At 36.5% G+C, this 22,633-nt stretch overlaps 2 protein-coding genes across 2 annotated transcripts; one reads left to right on the top strand and one right to left on the bottom strand.

Annotated features, from left to right (window-relative positions):
- Positions 1–1,736: 1,736 nt before the first annotated feature.
- Positions 1,737–9,087, bottom strand: LOC110441158. Its single transcript, XM_021484255.1, has 3 exons — positions 8,959–9,087; positions 6,443–6,581; positions 1,737–2,476 (listed from the first exon to the last, which is right to left on the bottom strand). The coding sequence occupies exons 1-3, from the start codon at positions 8,963–8,965 to the stop codon at positions 2,068–2,070; spliced, it is 555 nt and encodes a 184-aa protein (XP_021339930.1). The 5' UTR covers positions 8,966–9,087; the 3' UTR covers positions 1,737–2,067.
- An 11,104-nt stretch (positions 9,088–20,191) lies between these two features.
- LOC110441157 lies at positions 20,192–22,372 on the top strand. The gene is made up of 3 exons (XM_021484254.1): positions 20,192–20,697; positions 21,129–21,292; positions 21,690–22,372. Exons 2-3 carry the CDS (start codon positions 21,145–21,147, stop codon positions 22,370–22,372), a joined length of 831 nt encoding a protein of 276 aa, XP_021339929.1. The 5' UTR covers positions 20,192–20,697; positions 21,129–21,144.
- Positions 22,373–22,633: the final 261 nt, after the last annotated feature.

The raw sequence follows: 22,633 nt of genomic DNA, 5'->3' as shown, positions 1-22,633 counted from the left end.
TACAGGATGGCGTGCCATAAATATGTCTTATCCATAGACACTGTGTATCGTACAGTCATGTACATGTACATTGAATCACTGTGCCTATTCATGTAAACATGCAAAGCAATTGAGGATAAACTATATGGGTGTATTGACAGACGTGGCTAGTACTTGGTTGTGAAACCGTCTGTCAAATTATCAGGCCTAGTTCTGTACAGTACATATAACGATCGAAGCAAATGACCTAAAACAAATCCTTTGTGTATTCAACGGATGTGAAGAAATATCAATCGCATGCATAAAGTTGACATTGTACAGTCACATAAACTATTTATTATCGTCAAAAAATGTGTCGTTATAGATTTAACACATTTTGACAGATAAGACCTAGATGTCTGGTGTTTCGGCAAGAGCGCATTACTAGTTGAAAACGTGGAATTCTCCGACTCCGAAGTCAACGTAAGGTTTTGCTAAATTTTGAGGTGCTGACAGCATAAATCTGTTAAAACACAACAGTCCTCGGTTTCAATTGGTCAAAATACCGTTTTTTGTGGGTGCAACTGGAGTTACTAAGGCCCCTTTCGCGTCTCCGGTTCAACCAATTGAAACGGTTGAACCTAGAGTTGGCTATTGCTAGTTTGCGTTATTCTTTTATGAAACAAGGTCAAGCTACATGTAGATTTTAAGATACGTTATATAATTAAGTAGACGCGTGAAAACATGACATATTATTTTTTATATATTGTTTGTTTTTCTCTGAAATAGTGCATTCTTTTTAGCTCTGCCTATAGTTATGTCCAAGTGCGTTCGTTTTATCGTGGAATATGTCCATGCCACCTGAAACGTTTCAACTGGGATACGTAAACGAAAACGGAATAGATTATTGTTGTTTAGAAAAATTCCGGACCGTTAGTTTTTTTTTCATAAGTCACTCTTTAAAAATGATCGCCGTAAAATCGATGAGTAGACGTCAGGTCGTCTTATAGTTTGTGCATAATATGAAAATATAAGGATTAAGCATGTTCATGAAAAATACTTTTTAAAATGGACACAGCGGAGGATAACATGTGGAATTTCTCCAAATGTAGGAATGTCACATAGGACCCATGTGGATTTTTTCACTATGAAAGTTGTTCTGCATCCGAAACAGTTGCAAAGGTACAAAAAAAACGTCAAAAATAAAGAGTTAATCCAGAACCTTACACCTTGAGAGAAAATGCCCTCAGGGACTGGCCAATAGTGATTGTCTCGCGGTAGTCGCTATTGTCACTCGGGTGGTTATAGCGACAGACTTATTTATTTCATCAAAAATGATAGGCAAACAATCCCCTAACAAAATATATTATATCTTATTCTATGATTAACTTATATACTTGGTTAGACTTTGGTGGTCATCAGGTAAGGTTAAATGGCCAAAAATCACTGTCAAAATCAATACTTTAACAGGTTTGAAGTACAATCAACGCTGTTCATACCACCACCACCCTGACAAGACTACCTGAGTTCAGTGACTAAATTTAATGTTCCCAATTGTAGTGAGAAACTGCATTAAAAGACAATAATACAGATTTGATTGCAAAAAGCTTTTGTACGTCATATCGTTTAACTCATGAACTGTCTTGTACACCAAAACATTAGATGGTGGGAGATGGGGTATCGGATGTATTGGCTAACTTCATTAACCGGATAATATGAACAGGTGCTGTCTATATTTATTGAGTGTGATAGTGCAGTTGATGTAAATATTGGGGTCCTTTTCTTTGTGCGTCATATCCAAGTAAAACTCGTCCCCGAAGAATGAAATTCTGGGAGCTGTAACGTTCATATACTCCCCTTCGTTATACTATCCGTTCACTGTGTTAAATAAGGCGGCTGCCTGGTGATCTGCTGGCAAATCTGTATGTATATCCCCACTTTCTATAACATGACTTTTTTTGTCCTGTTTGCTAGCTGTTGTTTTACTTGTCTTTCTATCTTCGAAGTTCATTTGTGAAACCTGGGGAATATCATCTACTTCAAGTTTATATGTGAATTCGTTTGGTTCCAATTGCGGATTTTTTTCTTGATCACTTTGGAATATCCATCCTACTTTATGTCTTTGGTCCTCTTGTCAATGTCACTTGCATGTCCTTTACCCTTCTTTTCTTCAGCATTTGCAGTACTCTGTTTTATAACCTGCGAGTACGCGTATTTAGATCGACTTTTTCCTCCCTCTTCAGGATGTATAACATTTTCCACTTCAGTAGACTTTGTTCGTTTTGCTGTATGGAAAAACTGTTCATTTTCGTATATCACTGTCGGCTCTTCATTTAGTTCCGCGGATTCTAATGTATCAACAATCTGATGATCGTCTTCAAAACCGGCTTCAGCCGCGACTAGCTGTTCTCTGGAAGTGACGCACTCTCGACTCGAGATGTAGGTGTAGAGTGGGTTGTCTAAAGAATTTCTGGGATTATCAGAAAGCTTTTTAGTACTAGCTTTACCACAACAAGTCCTGTTGAAAAAAAACACGATAATCAATGAATGTTTATCACACTTCAAATGTGCTTCATTCAAACCAAATAAACTTCACAGATGCATGCCCGTTTTTGTTAGGAAAAAGGTTAACATGTCTAACCCCTACCTAGGGAAGGAAGCCCACACGCGCTCTTACCCTGAAAATATCATCATCGTTTAATGACTTAATGTAATGCTTTGTCACATATTTTTTCCACCTTTATGAAAGATCAGTGCATTCGGTTTACAGTTGTAGGATGTTCTGCGATAAGAAAGTGTGAAGGAAATGTAAGAATCGTTTGATGATGAAGACAGAGCGATGCAACCCTAAGGGTAAGAATTTTGAAGCATAACATTCGCCGAAACTTCATGCAAAGCTTAAAATATCTTACTCCCGGGTTGCGATTTCTATCTCAATACTAGAATCACACAGGAATGATTGATCCTATTTAGTTTGCAGTCAAAATGTTGAATGCGAAATAATATACCAAGTGCATATGTTCTCGTCGTTAAAATATATATACTACTCACATTTTGCTAAGGATCACTTTTATTTCGGGGCATATGTGAAAATAAATATTTTATTTGGTTTACATCGAGATTATTTTTGAAAAATTGATTGTTTTTTTAATTCATCAGCATGCAAAATTTCCAAAAATCATAATTACAGTCGGATAATGAGCTCAGGAAAAGGGTTACCATTAAAATTACAGATTCACAACGTCTGCGCATGCCCCAAATGAGATCGCGTGTCCGGTTTTGTGGGATAGCGTTCCACGCAGCTACCAAAGCTGTTCCCAGCTCCTGGAGCGTTCTTGGCTAAACATTTCTGGCAGAGAGAGCAGCTTTCTGCAGCATGTCTCACATATGCTCGATGGGATTAAGATCCGGCGAGCAGGCTGGCCAATCCATTCGTTGAATAGTCTCTTGCTGTATATACTGCTCATTCGCCCTTGCTCTATGTGGCCTAGCATTATCGTCCATAAGGACCGATAACGCCAGCGTAGGGTCTGACATATGTATCAAGTATTTCATGGCAGGGAATCCGGGTCGTAACGGTACCATTATGGAAGAAATGGAGGTTAGTTTTCCAACGAAGGCATATGCCTCCCCATACCATCACTAAACCTCCGCCATGTCGGTCATGTTCCACAACGTTACCTGCCTGGAACCTCTCCCCATATTGTCTCCATACTCTAACACGCCTGTCGGTGAAGTCGAGACAGAATCTGGACTTGTCAGTAAAAAGAACCGGCTCGCATTCCTGAAGAGTCCAAGTGCTGTGAGCTTTGGCCCAATATAATCGGTCCCTTACATGGCGGGCAGTTAAAAGAACTCGCATTGCTGGTCTACGTGTCCTTAAACCAGCATCATGAAGACGGTTCCTAACTGTCTGGGTGGTTATCCGGGTACCAGAAGCATTAAGAAGGTCATTTCGTAAAGCTGTGGCAGTCTGGAACCTGTGAGGCCGTGCCTGTATGAGCAAAAATCAGTATCGGCGCTGCGTTGTAGCCCTAGAACGAACTCCAGTATGACGTCTGGAAGGGTTTCCGTTAGTTTGGAAACGATTCCACATTTATTCTTGCCACCACACTTTGAGACACCCAAAGGTCTGCTGCAACCTGACATTGAGATATGCTAGCTTGCAGCATACCGATGCCCCTAATCATTTAAGTCATTTTAACCGTTGTCTGGTTCGTCTTTGTGCCATATCAAAACAAAAGCACGAAAAGAATATTCATCAATTTGATTTCCTTGACAATTTGAAAAACGCCTTCTTTAGCCTATCTTAGCTTTTGAAAGGGTTGTACACTTGGAAACACTCGCACGCGCTTTGATGGTTGACTGAACACACCCACACAGGACGATTTGGACGGCTAACAAATTCGCCCAAAACAGTAAGGAAGGAAAACATAATATCCTTTCTAACATTTTGATTTTTTTTTCAAAATATAGGTGATCCTTAGCAAAATGTGAGTAGTATATCTAGCATTTGATTAAGTCAGAGGCTTTATAATAAGCATGGCCAATAAATATGGTTTGGTATCTTCACCATGAAAGTGAGAAAGTTTCTCATTATACAGATTGATCGTTTATATTTTGCTTTTGACCTTCGTTAATATCCTTGAAAAATCCACGCTGACAATTTTAATTTGCCATCAGTCTTCGTCTGTCGTCGTGAATTTCAATAAATGTTGCTATTCTGCTTTATAATAATAACAGTTCTAACAAGATCGCAAGTGTTCTCAATCAGACAGTAACTGGCAGAGTTATGGTACTTTGAAATTTTAATTTCTATTGGAGACTATGGGACTTGAGCTTGCTGAGACGAGAAATTTTCGACTTCTCAAAATTATCTGCAGCAATTCACTTCTTTATTTGTACAAATGTTCCTTAAGAGGTTACGAACAAGTGTTCTGACTTTTTGTGTCGAACAGAAAATCCAAGATGGTCACTCTGACCTCTCATTGATTTTGTTTTACTTCCTCTCAAAAAAGGCTGCGGCGATTGACTTCTAACTTAGCAGAAGTTTTTCTTATGAGGTTTTGACCAAGTTTGTCACTTTTCATGCTGATTGTAAAATTCCAGATGCCCATCCTGGCTTGTGATTTGCTAGGACATTTACAACTTCCTTTGTACATTCATCTATGTAATTCATCTATACAGCATGTGTATGCCTGGTCTCCAGGTAAGTATGGGTCTATGCGCTTTCTCCAAGTAACTATGTGCCAATTTGAAAAAAAACCACCCATTCTTCAATTTGAGGGCCTCTTGCTATAAGCCACTAACAAACGAGAATAAATCATATGATTCAACATATAGTGTGCGCAGTTATCAATTTCGGCGTATTGACTGTATCGTTCGCGACGAAATAAATTGTTTGCTTAGCCACAGGTTTAGGTCATAGCGTTTAAATCTTAAAACATAAGAACCTTATTTGAATAATCAAAAGATATTTAGCATACTGAAGTGAAAGGTCATTAAGTTTTTACAATGAGTGACCATGATCAACTTTCAACACCACATGGGTAAATTTTACTAAACACTAAGAAACTTCTTCTGAATAACCAAAACAGTGTAATAACTAAATTTCGTGTGGTTATATCTGATTTCACCGTTATACCAGACAAGTGATATCAGGGCCGTTTATCGTTTAACCGGCCGTACCGGTTGGGCCAAAGTTGTTCGCTTGTTAAAAAGGGCATCCTCAGAAACCCACGTTCCGTTGTACTAGCGTTTATCGACGGTCGATAAACGCTAGTGAAATCGAACGTGGGTTTCCGACGGTGTAAATAGGGTCGGACCTAGTAACCTGATGCTGCTTTCAGGCGAGGCTTGACAAAGCTTGTAAGGCCTGCATAAACATTTGCAGGTCCGCCTGGTTTTATATCCGAAAATGTTACCTTTAAAGACGATCAAACCGGTTGTTCCGCATAAATGAACATGCACAAGTATTTGTCATGTATATTAATGGTTTAAAGGGCTATACAGTTTTGTTTCCGAATAAATGACCTAGATCAAAGTTGAAATACTTATGAGTTAAGACGTTTTAATCTTCCTTCAAATATTCATAAAATGTTGAGTAATACATTTTAAACAATGATTATTAATGTAAAAAAAAAATGATATTTATCCTGTTCAAAATAAAATCTTTACCTTGTCCCACAATGAAGGTAACAGACACGAGATGACTACCAGACGATTGATATAACCACTAAGGCGTATTGCATGATATATATGTTAAAAATTGGCTTTTCTCCCGTACTTCTTAACCGCAAGCAACGTAGATGGGGATTTTTGAATAGAAACATGCATATCCTATGCTCTTGCTTTATCAGTGCCTTGTTTTATTCAAAATAAGTGAAAATTCGATTAAATACCGCTCATGTAGTAACTGAAAAACAAACTACTCTAACGAGTATATATTAATGCCAATAGTAATAACTAATTAAAATATAACTACCTTCGGCATAAGGACACAAATCCTGTGATAATGACAGTTGTGAATCCAAGTGCAAATAATGCCGCACCAAAATAAAGACCGCTTCTGTTGTTCAAGACAAATGTCTCGTAATTGGTCCATAGTTGGTCCGGTAGTCCCTCTGCGAGCAAAACAAGAATAGAAAATATCTTATCTATTGTTTTCATAAAATACAAGTAGGGAATATAACCTTCAACCAACATTCGGCGTTAAATATGCAGTTTTGGGTGATCCTTCGGTAGCAGATATACGCCCTAGCCCAGACTTACACATTGCAAGGAGTCACAGTATGCGCCTGTAATTATACCGAGGCATTAATACAACATTGTTGGTCATTACCATTGACCAAACGAAAATACAGCATTAACAAAAGAGATAATCTAGACCACTGCGTCGACACATAAGGAGGAAGAGTCATGGAGCGTCAACGCACAAGGACAATATATAACAGAGCGTCAACACACAAGGACAATATATAACAGTGCGTCAACACGCAGGGAAAAAAGCTACAAAGACTTCAACATAATGGACTTCAAACTTTACACCTTATTCACTAAACGACAGCATGAACTGAGGGGAATGGCATGATACAATGTAAAAGGCAAAGGGCAAAGACAAAACTGAAAAGACAAACTTTCCTTTACATGCAATTATGTCTCTGATCCGAGCCCAGGAGCATGTGCATCTACATTCAACTTGTTAAGCCAAGTGCATTCACTGACACAAAATAAGATACAGTCAATGTAATCAGCTAAGATATTTTCAGCGTAGATGCATTCAGCATAATTTACGTAGGGACATTATAAACATAACAGCATTCATCGGTGTATGAACATCCCGTTTGAGAATCACAATACAAGTAGATATATTCGGGTAATTTGCGTAGATACATACATCATTGATACATACTATGTAGATACACTCAGCTAAATTATGAAGATGTAATCAGTTGAAGCAAGAGACACATTTAGTTTAATCCATATACACACAGTAATCCTAATAATTGGAAATATATTCACTGTGATACGTGAAATACTATCAGCGTATAATAAAGTAATCATTGATACATTTCGGGTACATATATTTAGGGTTCTTATTAGCTGATACAGAGTGCGTTAGCAATGTAGATATATGTATTCCAAGCAGCGTAGAAGAAGCATTCAGCTTAATAGCTTAATAGGGAAGACAGCATAAAGGCTTTCGTAGATCCCGTCATTGTCATAATCAGCGTAGATGCATTTAGCGTAATTGATTTAAGTGGTCAGTAGAAATATCTTCGGAGTAAATACATTATTATATGTCAACATACGTATATTTATTCAGCAAAGATATGTTCAGCGCAGATATATTAAGTGTAATAGGTTTAGATTCATCAGCGAAAATAGGAGTTTTTGAAAGCTATGTAAAATATAAATCATAATATAAAATGTATTCAGAGTTCTGAAGTATCTATACCATTGTAAATATAAGAGGTCAATGGCTAGGTAGATCTCTAGGCATACACGTTTTACTTGAAACCGCTGAATTCATTTGTCATGTTCAAATTACGTTTTGGCAGGTCCCGTAAACAGACAGTTTTTACTGTTATATAACTTAACAATGACATTATGTCTTCATTAATTTATGTACTTAATGGATATATAGACAAACCTATATATTTTTAATTTACGTATTTTCGAAAAGAAATTTTATTCGCCTTCAAAAAATAAACTCTAGTCCAAATGATGATGGTAATAATATTCGCTAGCCAAGATAACTAATCAAATGTTACCCTCTTTAAAATACATATCAGGTTTTTGACTTGCTAGAGCCCTTACATTGCAGGTACACATGTAGAGCTTTGTGTTCACCTGAAGTACAGTTTTCATGTTGATACCGCATAACACATAACACATCTTACACGACAGAAGCAGCCTTATATGTGCAAGAGAATCAACCTCATCTGGCGGTGTTCTTGCCTCAAACCAAAAGTAATTATTAGTATTATTTAGCTTATGTACTGCGAGTCAGATATATGTAATTAAGTGCTACCTGCTTTCTGTCCCCGACCAGTCCCAAATTGCAGACAACATAATTTGTAACGCATGTTATAAATAGAATTATGTGCTATTTTAAGTATTTCTTACTAAATATAAATTTTAAAACAAACGTTATTAATTACTAAAGAACCAATTCGCAATAAATAAATTTCCAAGAAAATTTAACAACAAATGAATTGAACTAATAATCAGGCATCCCAGTACACTATTAAAGATACCTAGGTAAACCACAAATGCCAGTTTAACTTCTGTTAGACCTTTTGCTATAGTTTCTGGGCTATATTGTCCGGGAACTAAACCATTGCTACTTGTAAAGAAATAAATATAGGGAACAGTATAAAGTTAGAAACATACAACAATGTGAAATTTTGCAGTGGAAAGAAAACATACAAAAGAATGTTATTGGTCAGTTCCAATGCTTATCGTAAAATATCTTATTTATATGATGTTAACACATACCTGGCATAGTGTTCCTGTCGTTGAACTGTAACAATCTAGGCAGGGTTAATTGATCTTTACAGTATGTGTCCTGCTATAGCTTGTTGATATCTGTTTGTGTGTTGGTGTATGTGTGAACGTTTCTGTAATATGTGTCAAGTGTCTAAATATCGTACAAACCTACACGCACTGTCATCTTAATTGAGTTTTAGAACAGGAATAAATATATATAATTTTGAATGCTGATATTTTCATTTTCGATTCAGTAGCTGATATAAACCGATACGATACGATAACACATATATGCAGGAGTAAATACAATTTTCGACAGCTAAAACCGTGTAAATTGCTCGCAAGAATACGATGAGAATACTTTTGTTTGACAGATACACGGATGTTGTAAAGGATGCTGATGGTTAATGCGGAAACTGCTTGACAGATAACGTAGAGTGGTCTAAATGGCAAGCAAGCTTAACATTTAATAGCAACAAAGGAGTGTTAGAGATGTGTTTAGATTTAATAGAAAATTGTTTATTCAAATAGAGGTACATTTTTCAATTTATTATATATATTTCATATCATTTGAAAATAGATCTACATGTATCTTCAAAAATTACAAAGATATCTCTATAAGAAACATCTAAAAGAAACACAGACAGACAGACAGACAGACAGACAGACAGACAGACAGACAGACAGACAGACAGACAGACAGACAGACAGACAGACAGACAGACAGACAGACAGACAGACAGACAGACAGACAGACAGACAGACAGACAGACAGACAGACAGACAGACAGACAGACAGACAGACAGACAGACAGACAGACAGACAGATAGACAGATAGATGGATAGACAGACAGACAGACAGACAGACAGACAGACAGACAGACAGACAGACAGACAGACAGACAGACAGACAGACAGACANGATAGATAGATAGATAGATAGATAGATAGATAGATAGATAGATAGATAGATAGATAGATAGATAGATAGATAGATAGATAGATTGATAGATAGATAAATAGATAGATAGGATAGGTAGATAGGTAGATAAGATAGATAGATAGATAGATAGATAGATAGATAGATAGATAGATAGTTAGATAGATAGACGGATAGATGGATAGATGGAAAGATGGATGGATGGATAGATGGATAGATGGATAGATAGATAGATAGATAGATAGATAGATAGATAGATAGATAGATAGATAGATAGATAGAGAGATAGATAGAAGGATAGATAGATAGATAGATAGATAGATAGATAGATAGATAGATAGAAAGAGTTAAATAAAATATACTTAAATAATTTAAAGATAACTTTTAATGAAATAAACATACATATAATGCATTTAAGGATAGTTTCAAATTCAATACATATATCTTTAAAAGACACATAGAAGAGATATAACTAACATTTTGGATTTTCTGACTGCATCAATATTCAATTTGAAAAAAACTTCCCGAGACCAAAAACTAATAAAGAAAAAAAAGAAAAAACACTGACCCAATTACTCTGAGCACAATATGCTTAAGAACTCTTATTTTATGCTGCAGTTTTCGGTGTCATACAGGTAACCTGATTAAGAAAATGTCCCCACCTTGGGGATAAGACAGACAAATCTCCTCTTAAAGGGTAAGATTCGTCAATGCCGAAGGCTAGATTTAAAGAATTATACCACAAGTATGGAGATTTTTAGCACGTCATCATCAGTTGGTGCGCTATTCAAATCACTCTTCGTCCATGGTCCGTCGTCCGTCATCTGCCGTCCGTCCATTCATTCCGTCTTATCGTCTGTACTTAAACAATTATTGTTCGTACTATTTCTCAGAAAGTGCTCAAATTTTCACGTGAATTTCCTAGTGATCCCAAGTAACGCATTTCAAAGTTTGTAACCGCTTTCCCAGAAGGTTTTGGAGGGAGATTTCTCAAATTCCATGTAAGGTTTACCCATTGTCATTCTTTACGCATATCGATCTTAGGTGTGATCAGCAAGTCAAGTTGGCTTACAGGCGGCCATCGTGAACTTTGAGAGTTCAAGTTTGTTTGCGCTATTTCTCAGAAAGTACCGAAAGTATCTTCCTCAAACTCAATATGGAAGTTCCTTTTGGTCTTTACTTGTGCATGCTTATATTTTTGATATTTTCAGAAAAACAAAAAGGCAACCAGGGTGTGTCATTTTGTATTTTGACTATTAAGATATTTTTACTTTCTGAGAGAGAACCGAAGGGATCTTCTTTGATTGTGATACACAGGTTCCTCTTTGTCTATAACTATGCATGATTATTTTTGAGACTGATTTCACAGACAGTGACAAAGGGATCTTTCTCAAATATGATATGGTGGTTCGCCTTGGTCTAATTTGTGCATTTCTGAGACTTATTGGAAAAAAACAAAATGGACGAGAAGCATCCATGATTTAATTCAGTTTTAATTAGGTATTCGTTATTGATATTTCACTGGAAGTTCTACAGTGAACGTTCTTATTAAATTTGATTTGTAAGTTTCCCGTTCTGAAGTTGTGCACATTTACTTTTGAAACTGATCAGATAAACAGAATTGCCTTGGATTTTAACAGAAAGTACTGGAGATGGATCCGTCAGAAATTGTATAGGAATGTTCCTCTTGGTCCCTTATTAATGAATATCCTATATCCTATAGGTAATTCATTCCTTCTGTTACAAAACCTTTGTAAGAATCATAAATTCTAGCAGTTATGCAATTCCCATACAATAACATTTGCCATAGACAGTTGCTAAATGCAGACAGAATGACATAACCATGTTTTACCCATGGTCCTAAGTAACGCATATTTTATTTTGGGACTGAGTGATAAACCAAAATGGCCGACATATGACTAGGGGATCACTTTCCTACCTTTCACATGTATGTCCTCATTGTCATTTGAATTTTAAATATTTGAATAATCGAGAAACCAAGATGGTGGAGAGGGGCCATTTTATTTTTTTAGAGTTTCAGTTTGTACTTTTGTCACTTCTAAAAAACTACTGTAGGGATCATTATCAAATTTCACATATAGGTTGTTCATGTTCTTTAGTTGTCCATGCTTAACCTTTTTTACAATTGAAAATCAAATTTCCCAAATTTTAGACGTAGGTTCCCTATTGTCCCTAGTGATGCATCTCAGTTTTTGGGACATACCAAAAAGCAAAAAGGCTGCGGGAGACCATGTTGGACTTTAAGAATTAAAGTTTATTTTTTGCTATTTCTCCAAAAGTACTGAAAGCCATTTCTCCAATTTCTAAGACGGTTTCCTTTGGTTGTTGGATGTGTGTTTTGAACTTTGGGATGTTGAAAATATGAGGGCCATCAGGTGGCATCCTGGGTTTTGATTGTTGAATTGTGCTGTGGAGCTTTCTTAAAACGTACTTGAACGATTCTACGAAAATTTCACATGTATATTCCCCAAGAGCTTTTATGTGTATAGTGCATTTTGGACTTGATCACAAAAAAGATGGCAGACAGACGACTATTTTTGATTTTTGAGAGTATGGTACATTCAAGTACCGAATCCAAAGAAGGTAAATATGAATAACCGCTTCCGTATTTATTCCTCGAAGTATTATTATCGTCGTGGAAAAGTTTGCCTGTATTAGCAAATAAACGATCGTCTCTTGGAATGGAAGATGACTACGCCTTTGCTTATCCGTATCAATCTTTATATGATATCAATTTGTTTACATTGATTGTTTTTAATGGAGAGCTTCGTAATAAATAGGATGAAATTCGTTACTAACGAAGTGTCGAGGTTTGTCTTCAATGGGAGCTATTTTTACCGACGGGACCCTCGTGTCGCCTACCATTTCAGGTTCTACCAACGTAAAATGGACACAGATAGCATCAAAACCTTGTCTGACGTCTGCCATGTATTCCCCCTGTGCGTTTTTCTTCGGACAATCTCGTTCTTGGAGCCTATCAATTTTGCTTATATTTGACTCACAACGATACATAAGCCAGCTGAAATCACCAATGTCACTTAACAAAAGCCTTTGGGGTCTAAATGTTGCAATAATGGGTAAAACATTCCTTGGGATTTTTACCAAATATCGTTATGTTAAATATGATTTTCTTTGAAAAGGATGGATAAGGTACTAGATAACCGGTATTGCTACTGAATGAGCAGTCCGCAAAGACTCCTGTTGATTTCAAGCACTAAAGTTAAAGATGCTTCAAATTACAACGGGGAACAAAATGACGATGTGACATTTATCAGGGAAACGTTTAATCAACTAATAACCACTCTGTTCCTACATTAGACTTATTGTCAGCAGACTCGTTCATCTTTTTCTTCTGTAATTCGTGAAATAAATTGACATTTGTAATTCTTATCTTTAAGCACATGGTTCATTCTTTTTTGAAAGGAGCATTTTTGATTGGATATTTTGCAACATGCAATCTGATTGGAAGAGTAACGGAACCTTTTACACTTATTGCCCTGGTGCGAGGGAGACTTGAAGAGTTGTTTCCCCGAGATAAATCACACCAGTGCAATAAGTGTTTTATTATTCCGATATTCCATCTGTGTAGTCTGTGTTATATACATATAGCAAAAATACATCAACGCTAGGCAATGCAACGATCCCCTGTGTTGTCACTGTTGTGACTGATCTGTTTGCCCTTATTTCATTAGGTCTGGTAGCATATATATGCTACAAATACCTATCACTGTCAGTGTTTTTCATTTGACATCAAATTGAACAACAATTATATCGCCTTTCAAGTTCTTCAGATGTTGGGGGTCGGAATCTCCCGTTTGCAGCCATTGTTGATGTTTGAGTGTCGTCCGGAACACATCGGGCGTTAGAGAGTCTTACAAAGAGAGACAACTCGTCCGATAATGTGCGAGGGGTTCCCAGAGGGATACTCGACAGGGAAAATGGATTGCGTGAGGGATACCCGATGTTTTGTAGCCCTGTCATGTGATGTGTGTAAACCAATCAGACACGCTGTGAAGTCGATGAGGGATAATAAAATTTGATGTAACGGTAAAAAAGGAAACAATTGTCTGTCGGTTGCTATTTGGTCCCCTTTTTTTAACAATCATTGTACAATTGTAATATGGGAGTTTCGAATTAGTCCCTAGTATTATCACCGTTTTTCTCTCCTTTCGACTTTTCGTTGTACGGCTGGAGATTTCGTTTTGAGGTACGTCACTCCAACTGTGTGGTTGGAGTTTATTCGTTGTTTTGTTGCCATAGAGTGGGAGCTACGTTTCGACATGGATTATGTGGCTTATTGGAATATATTTTACCATATACGTCATGCCTGGAGTTTAATCAGGAATGAAAGCTGTAGCACCTGTATGAAAATGAGGAGTTCAGACTTTCGGTAAACAGGCATTGAGAACTGGTATGGATTTGACAGGAGATTCATTGACAGGTGAAAAAATTACAACAGCAGCTAGAAATCGCGTTTCTGAAGCAAAAAGACAACTCAAACGTAAAGCTTTGCAAACGATCGCTTCTGGACCTCCAGGAAAAAGAATGAATTGACACGTAAAACACGACATTGAGACATTTTCGATTAATGATCACCAAATAAACTGTATATATAGCCAGACATTTTGAATAGTTATCAGCGATTTGCAAGAATCCCCCAAAATGAGATGAGGTTCTCGAGAGTAAGGGCATTTCCATCGATAACAACGACACTAAGTCCACTGATGACTGTGAGCATGTACCACCACAAACTACAGATACAATGCATGACTTCAAACGCCTGCAACATACTTCTTCGATACTTTGAAACCCTTCCAAACAAAGCTGCCCAGATCAACTCAATACTGCGACTATCAAAGGAAATCATCCGCGAGGATCTTGCCCACAGGACCAGAAACTTACAACAGTCAACGATGGAGGATTATTTCCAGGACTTTGTTTTCGTGACAGATGTTGATAGGTGACAATATAGAATGTGTTCTCAATGAATGGACTGCAGTGGGTAGACGGTGTTATCAGTGGATATACTAATGTGACGTTAGTGCGTCGTGACTTTTTATCGGTGCTTAAATGTAAATAGGTTTTATTAGTGCTTTAATGTGTTTATTTTCGATGTGTATTGTTTTCGCGTGTACTCATTAAAACATCATCTACGTGTACGCCCCAATACAGTGAATTGTGTAAAGACTTGCACACTTTCATTTCCGCATTGAAATTTCTATCGGCATAGCACGAGGTCGGAGACAGCATGTACGTTTTACAGTAGACGTTCTTCCTGTTTATATGTGTGGTTATTGTAACATTAATCGATTAATTAATTAATATGATTATGAATAAATTGTTATTTTTTATTTGATATCGTTATCTGTTTGTCATTTATTGACTGTTTAATACTCTGACTGTCGGAGAGGAACTCACTTAACTCGAATTCTTGGATAACTCTAGGTTTTCCACCGATCCCGTCGACTTCGAGATAACGAGGTTCGACTGTAGTATATACATACTCTACTCGTTGGCATCTCAATGTAGACTGGGTGTATATTTATACCTAGGGTCACCCAGTACATGGGCTTTGCCACATGTATGTGAGCATGTTATGTCACACCTGAGTGAAAGAACGTATACCTGAGGTTGTGCATGCAGGTCGTTCTATATGAACGACGCATGCGCAACCACTTTACCTCACACAGCACAAACCCTTACCCAGTCACTCCGAGCTGAACAGCAGATCATGCTAGATGAAGCAATAATCTGCCAAGGACTTACCACCCGGACGAGGCCCTGGTAAGACAGACTAACTATAAACTCTAGTATAATATATATAATATATATCCATTTATTAAGTTCATAATGAACAATTGATTACCATCTTTGTACATTATTACAGATTATCAATAGAAGTGACTATTGTGTAAATATATATTTTACAGGCTCTCTCTTCCGAGAGACATGAATGAGAAATAAACCATTCTCGAACAACGGAGGACTTGTGTGTTTTAATTGAACACGCCGAAGGTCTTACATCAACTATAGCTCTACAAAGAGCTATCTAGTAGTATTTCAATCTCCACGTCGACGTGTGATGTCAGAAGAATGTGGGCCTATACAATGTAAAATTGGTTCTGATATAATTCCAATGACATCATAGAAAACGTACGCTGGGATAACGTTTACCCATAACCTACCATCAAGCAGTAGGATTTGTTATGCTTGTGTGCCCTGCAATAATTTTTTAATATTATTAAAAGTGTTTATATTCAGGTATATTGTATGGATGTGAGCTTTGGAACTCATATACTAAGAAAGCTGTAGAATAGTTGGAACGTACACAGAGATATGCATGTAGACGTTGTATTGGTCTTCCTAAAACTTCCTCCTCAGCAGTGACTGCTCAGTGTATAGGGCCATTTGATATGTCGAGCGAAGTAGAGAGATGGAAACTATTGTTTTGGAAAACACTTTTTATTTTTTAGACTATGCCAATTTATGTATGGTAGTTCATCAACTAACTCAAATAAGATTCTTGCCTGATACATATAACATAATGGTTAAATTTAAAATACAGCCATTTATCAGTAACTATGTTCTAAATATATTCGTACAAGCAATGTTATGCTGGAAACGTTTCATTAATAGATTTTTTATATATTTTCTTTTTATATAAGGTGGAAATATAAACTAAATACACGTGATGAACATAAGAGATATACTGCTATCCATAGTGATCAAGGAATACTTCCAATATTGCAATTAAGCACTAAACAAATTTTTCAACAACATGTATGGGATCTAGTAGAATTATTTAAATACTCAATATCTTGCGAGAAATAAGTCGTTATATGTAAGATATGTGAGAAAACAAGTAAAGATATTGTATTGCATTCTATATTAGAATGTCCGGGTTTATACTTAAGCCGTGATAATATGATGGAGTGTTGTAAATGTTATAGAAGTATTGTCATATGTACAGTTTCCAGATTTAAGCACTGTAGCCAGTGTAGCCTTTTACTTGGTGATCATTCACATGTATAGTTGACTGATATAGAGTGGGAAACACTAATGATAAATATGGCTTGAAATATCAAAGGAATGGTATGTGAGATGGAGAGTTTTCTATAAGTAACCTATTGATGTATACGTCATTATTTAATACATTTACTTCTTAAAACAATATTTATATATAAATTAAAATACATTTTGTAAAACTGTTTTGACACATGAAATTTCCCAAAGGAGGAAAAAAAGAATGTCTGTATGTTGTTTTATAAATTGTTAATGGCATTAGTTTTGCATTTAGCAATATTGTCACTCAATATTTGTCACACAGCACGCAAATGTACATTCTCGAGACTGTTATGAAGACACATTTTGCCACAACGCTGGTTTATACAAGTGAAAGAAATAATTCATATTGAACGGGAAAACCATTTAATTTTTCTATTTCTTACATTTTTTCACGTCACGCCACGCAACGCTAATATTGCTACATCAGAACAGCGTGGGAATGTGTAGCGTATTTCTTGACGCCAAGTTCTTATGACGTCACGCTTAACAACACTACTAAGCGCCATTTTGAATGAGTTTTTACCGCAATTTTGCCGTTTGCTGCTATTATCTGGTAATATTTCCATACAAAAATTATATAAATAGTGTAATTATATAAAAACAATAATGTATGCTGCATAGCTGGAACACATACTGTAACCACTTATTCTGCCGTCGATTCATCATAAACTTGAAAGTGAAAATCTACGTAAGCAGAGAATAAAACGTACTGTTCAGATTGGAAAATACTAAGAGTGACGTCTTCATATGCGTCTTCAGATGTGACAATAAAATATTTCGTATATCTTCACTGCATTCATCTTCGCTAGCCAAGGGTTGATCCGGTACGATCTACCAAGAGTAGGTAGATCGTACCGGATCAACCCTTGGCTAGCGAAGATGCACTGCATTATGATATGTTTTTATCAAATAGAGAATTCGTGATATTTCACATGTACATTTTAATAATGCCAGATACTGTGGCGTTTACTATCATATTTTTGAAGACAGTATGCGGCCTCAATTTCCCAGAAGGCTTTCATGCATGGGGAATCAATGGAAGTGGATAAAGTGTTTACATATCAAAGCCCAGCGGTGCTTCGCGCCGCTTGGGGGTTTGGAAAAATCTTAAAACGGCATGAATAGAGTCATTCTCGTATGTAAAAGTTTTAAATAATAAACAAGCTAAACACTTTAATCTTCCTGTCTTCCTGTATTTCCTTTCTATTTAGAAATTAACACGTTTCATATATATATTAGCGCATGTCCTTACTGTTGACGTCAATGTGATTATGCCTGTCCTTTGATCTAGTCTTGGCGGGTTACCTGTCAGATCAATCATGTGTTTGTTACCTGCTACATACTTCCACGTCTTACCTGATACGAATGTACTATCATGGTACGGATGATATTGTGTACAGATTTAAAAGCAAGACCTTGGAAAAATACTACGACAAACAGTTATTTATGAATGTTGAGTGCACAATCCAGAATTCGTGTCAATAATGTTATATATTTCTACATGAAACGATTAATGTGGTCGTAATACGGCAATATAACATAATAAGAAAGGTTCAATATGCAGTTATACATGGCTCCTTTGTATACTTTGATGTATACTGTCATATTAACATAATTAAGGTAGGGTCAACAAGCACTCGACATTTCAATTTAATTCAAAACTTTGTACAACCGGTGAATTTGTCCTACATGCATTGGGATTTTAAGGAATTCAAAACATGTTTTGTAAATCTTTAACATCATTTTAAAGGTGTTTCGTCGATCAAAGCTTTTGAATATTTGACCCTTTACCCCTTTACACTACCATTCCTCATACCAAACTGAAGGAAAGCATTCTTTCTCCTTGTAAAGGAGCTTTCTTTCTCACAAAAAAGAAAGAAAGACGATATAGATATAAAGCTGTAATTGTTTCTGCAAGCAGTTTTTGGAAAGACCAGCAATGGTAAATATAAAACAAACTAATTGCAAAACTGTTTAAATGATTGAGTTCATGGTTGGCAATTTCTTTGCAGAGTGCGGGGGCTAGATTTTCCTGATGAGCTTATCAGGGTTGGTGACATAAACCTTGCCAAATCCTTTAATTTCTCAATAAGATTTATTGATAATATGTTGTCTTTAATAAGCGAGACCACATCGATAGTACATTCCCCCCCTGGCCTGAAATCAAGGATCAAGTTCCCCTACCTCCAGTGTTTACATGTCGTTGTTCATTCGGTACTCAAGAGTTTACTTTGAGAATTATGATTTCCGTTATAGATGTCGACTGCTGGCTGACAAAGTTACAATGAACGGTGACCACAGAAGTGGGTTGATGAAGACCATGGACAAGTGTTATGTTCGTCATGATTTCATAGGGAAATATGCCGTTTTTGTGAAAGTTATAAAGGTCAATGTTTTCTTTATTATGCTCATTCGTGTTCACGATGTGAGCAAAGGACAATTCCTGAATTAAACCTTGTTAATCTTATCTTTCTTCGTGTCTTGCTGCCGATTTCTTGATTTTGAATTTTCGTGATATTTTGGCATTTAACCTTCAAAGGCAACCTTTGATATGTAGATTTCTTTAGCTTCCAAACGGGACATATTGATGCCAAAATACAAACGGATGGTAGCATAGAGTAAAACCACACAAACAATTCTGTTTAGAGTTTATTTTTTATTACATTGATTAGTTTAGGTCCATGTTCACAAACTAAAAACAAAAGGGTCGACTCTTTGTATATCACTGAATGATACAACAGTTAAAGACTGTTATGACTTGAACAAAAAAATGAAAAAATATTGTGATGAAAAGTTTTGTGTTGTCTTTCATTTTATTATAATCAAATCAAATTCAAAATTATTAATCTGTGTGTATTGAAAACTTCATTAACTGCATGTATAATTTGTATCTTAATCCTTATTTAAAGCAGCTGTTTCCTTGGCTAATTGATTTATCAATATATTACTTCTATATATTCTACAAAAAAAAACAACCAGGATTCATGTAAATACATGTATGTATCAACTGGACATTGTCCTCATTCACATATTGATGATAAAAAGTGTTATCCCGCCTCAGGCAAAAATCCTGTAGTCCTATTGGTTAAAACGACGTCACATGATATCCAGTATATTTTCATATTAGGTCAGTAGAATCTCACATTAGGTGAGTACGAAAGAGTTATCGTTCTTTACCCATAAGAGTCAACTTGTAACAAGATGGCGACCAAGCGGTTTGTGCAGACGACAGCCGATGAAATGTTAACAAAGTGGGTGAAAGTAAATGCTGACAACACTATCAAGGCTAATCAAAAGTCGGCGAGAATTTTAACGGAATATCTGACAGAAATGTGCCAAGATACCGCATTCGAGTCATTTGATGATGTGAGACTTGCAGAAGTTCTGGACCATTTTTATATGGACGTGCGTATACCAGACTGGGAGAAATACAAGTCGTCGTCGTTTGATAATATCCGCCATGCATTGAACCGGTATTTGAGGGCCCCACCACATACCCGTAAATTTGACATTATAAAAGACCCAGCATTTTTCGATGCGAACATGAATTTTAAGGCAGTGATGGCTGAGCTGAAACGGGAGGCCTGGGAACGATTGATCATTACCCTGTGATCAATGAAGTCGACAGAGAGAAAGTGTACACATCCCTGCACCTGAAAACCACAACACCATCAGGACTATATAACAAGATCCATTTCGATATACGTCTATATTTCTTCAGGTACGTACGAAAAAATATCCTGGTTTCTGTGCTAACAAAATGTTTGTTTACATTATGATTATGGTCGGGACGATTCGCCATTATAAAATATAAGGGGACGAATTGTCTTTTTTCTTAATAAATACAACAAAGGGCCAGTCACTGACTGTCAGTGTCAGTCATTAATTCTTCAATACTAAATGTATCTCACCTTTGATTTAAACCTTGGTAGGTTAAAGTAGCTAGTTCAAACTCCTTGAAACATGGACATTTTTAAAGAAGAACACTTTTTGGTGATATTATTCAATAATTTAATTAAGACTGAAGTGGTCAAAATAAATCTACTGGTATTATTTGTTGACAAATTTTAATCATAAAATAAAAATGGCCTTTTGGTCTGTCATTTTTAATTCCACAATGAAAATTATTATCAAATTGTATTTTCCTTTCAGACGAGGAGCAGAGAACATGCATCTGATGAAAAAAGACACTTTTTCGGTGAAGACAGACCCAAAGACTGGCCTGAAGTTTGTGACGAAACAGATCGATGAAATGATGAAGAACCATCGGGCCAATGATAAGGAGAATGTATCTGGAATAATGCCAGCATCCCAAGGTATCTATTTTACTGTATTAAATAAAACATGTAGTGTACATGTTTACCTGACGTCATACCAGAGCTAACGTTTCGTTATACACACTTCGTGTGTCCTCATGGTCACTGTCAAAACGTACACATACAGACTGCAAAATATTAGGAGAATCGGTCAAGAAACAAAACACTTTTCCTCTTTGAAACTCGTAAAAGTATTGGCGTTTTGACGTCATTATTTACTATGGCATCAATGGGACGTCATGGGGCCAAATTTTACTAGTCTCAAAGATGGAACAATTTTCGTTATTTTTTTTTTATAAAATTTCCTTCATTTTTGTCACACTAGTACGACAAATAAAATGCTACAAAATAACTCGTTTTTTGTTTTTGTTTTAAATTCTGTTCGTTTATTTTTCAGGATCCGAGTTCTGTCCCGTGGCCTCCTATGAACTGTATGTGAGTAAACTTAACCCGGAAAACGACAGCTTGTGGCAAAGGAGTGTGGCTAGTTTTGTGGAAGATGAGCCCATCTGGTACTGTAATTCACCTGTAGGAGTTAAGAAAATGGGCACATTTATGTCGGACTTAAGCAAATTGTGTGACTTATCTCAAATATACACCAATCACTCGGTCCGGGCCACAGGATCCACGATACTGTCGAAGGGTATGTATAGTCCCGCACAAATCATGTCGGTGACCGGGCACAAGTCCGTACAGTCCTTGACCGTGTATCAGCGCGTGGATGACGAGGAGAAGATCAGAATGGAACAGACAATTACTGAATCCATGCAACCTGCCAAATCCAACCAACTGGCTCTGCTCGCTGCTAGTAATCGTCCAGCTCTTCCGGCTCCAAGTTATCGTCTAGCTCTTCCCGGTCCAAGTAATCCTCCCATAGGTCACGTCACGCATTTGGCCATAGCCCCAACCCAAAACCATGAGCAGTCGGTTGTCGTAACATTTCTTAATCTATCTGACATTTTCAGTGATTTCAGCGACATCAGCAGTGTATCAAACTCCGTTTCAAATACTCAAAGTAACCCCAATACTTGCAACAACTGTCATATTACAGTGATCCAGAACTTGACAATAAATAAATAGGATTGTGACATAATGACTAAATATGGCGACTGATACCAAATATCGTATTTCTAATCATACTATGATACTTAATAGATGCCTTTATTGTATAAACATATGGAATTATTGTTCTGTACAAAGGATGTGATCATCACATCTGTGGCAGAGTTATACCAATATTTGTAATGAAAAGTTAAGTTTTGTTTTTATTTTTATTACAGCGATAATCAATTTAAAAAAATAAATCCTTATTTGAAGCTTGTGTTTCCTTAGTTAATCATT

Source organism: Mizuhopecten yessoensis, unplaced genomic scaffold (genome assembly GCF_002113885.1).
Source record: "Mizuhopecten yessoensis strain PY_sf001 unplaced genomic scaffold, ASM211388v2 scaffold715621, whole genome shotgun sequence".
Taxonomy (NCBI): Eukaryota; Metazoa; Mollusca; class Bivalvia; order Pectinida; family Pectinidae; genus Mizuhopecten; species Mizuhopecten yessoensis.
The sequence above is the reverse complement of the archived record's forward strand: the minus strand, read 5'-3'. Positions and strand labels throughout refer to the sequence as shown.

What these genes read in the sequence shown, in the direction of transcription:
- LOC110441158 (XM_021484255.1), bottom strand. An exon ending in TTTGTGTCCTTATGCCGAAG is followed by an intron (nt 2,477 to 6,442) that starts GTAGTTATATTT and finishes TTTTTTCAACAG; the next exon opens with GACTTGTTGTGGTAAAGCTA.
- LOC110441157 (XM_021484254.1), top strand. Translation starts at nt 21,145, where the DNA reads ATGCATCTGATGAAAAAAGACACTTTTTCGGTGAAGACAGACCCAAAG. An exon ending in AATAATGCCAGCATCCCAAG is followed by an intron (nt 21,293 to 21,689) that starts GTATCTATTTTA and finishes TTTATTTTTCAG; the next exon opens with GATCCGAGTTCTGTCCCGTG.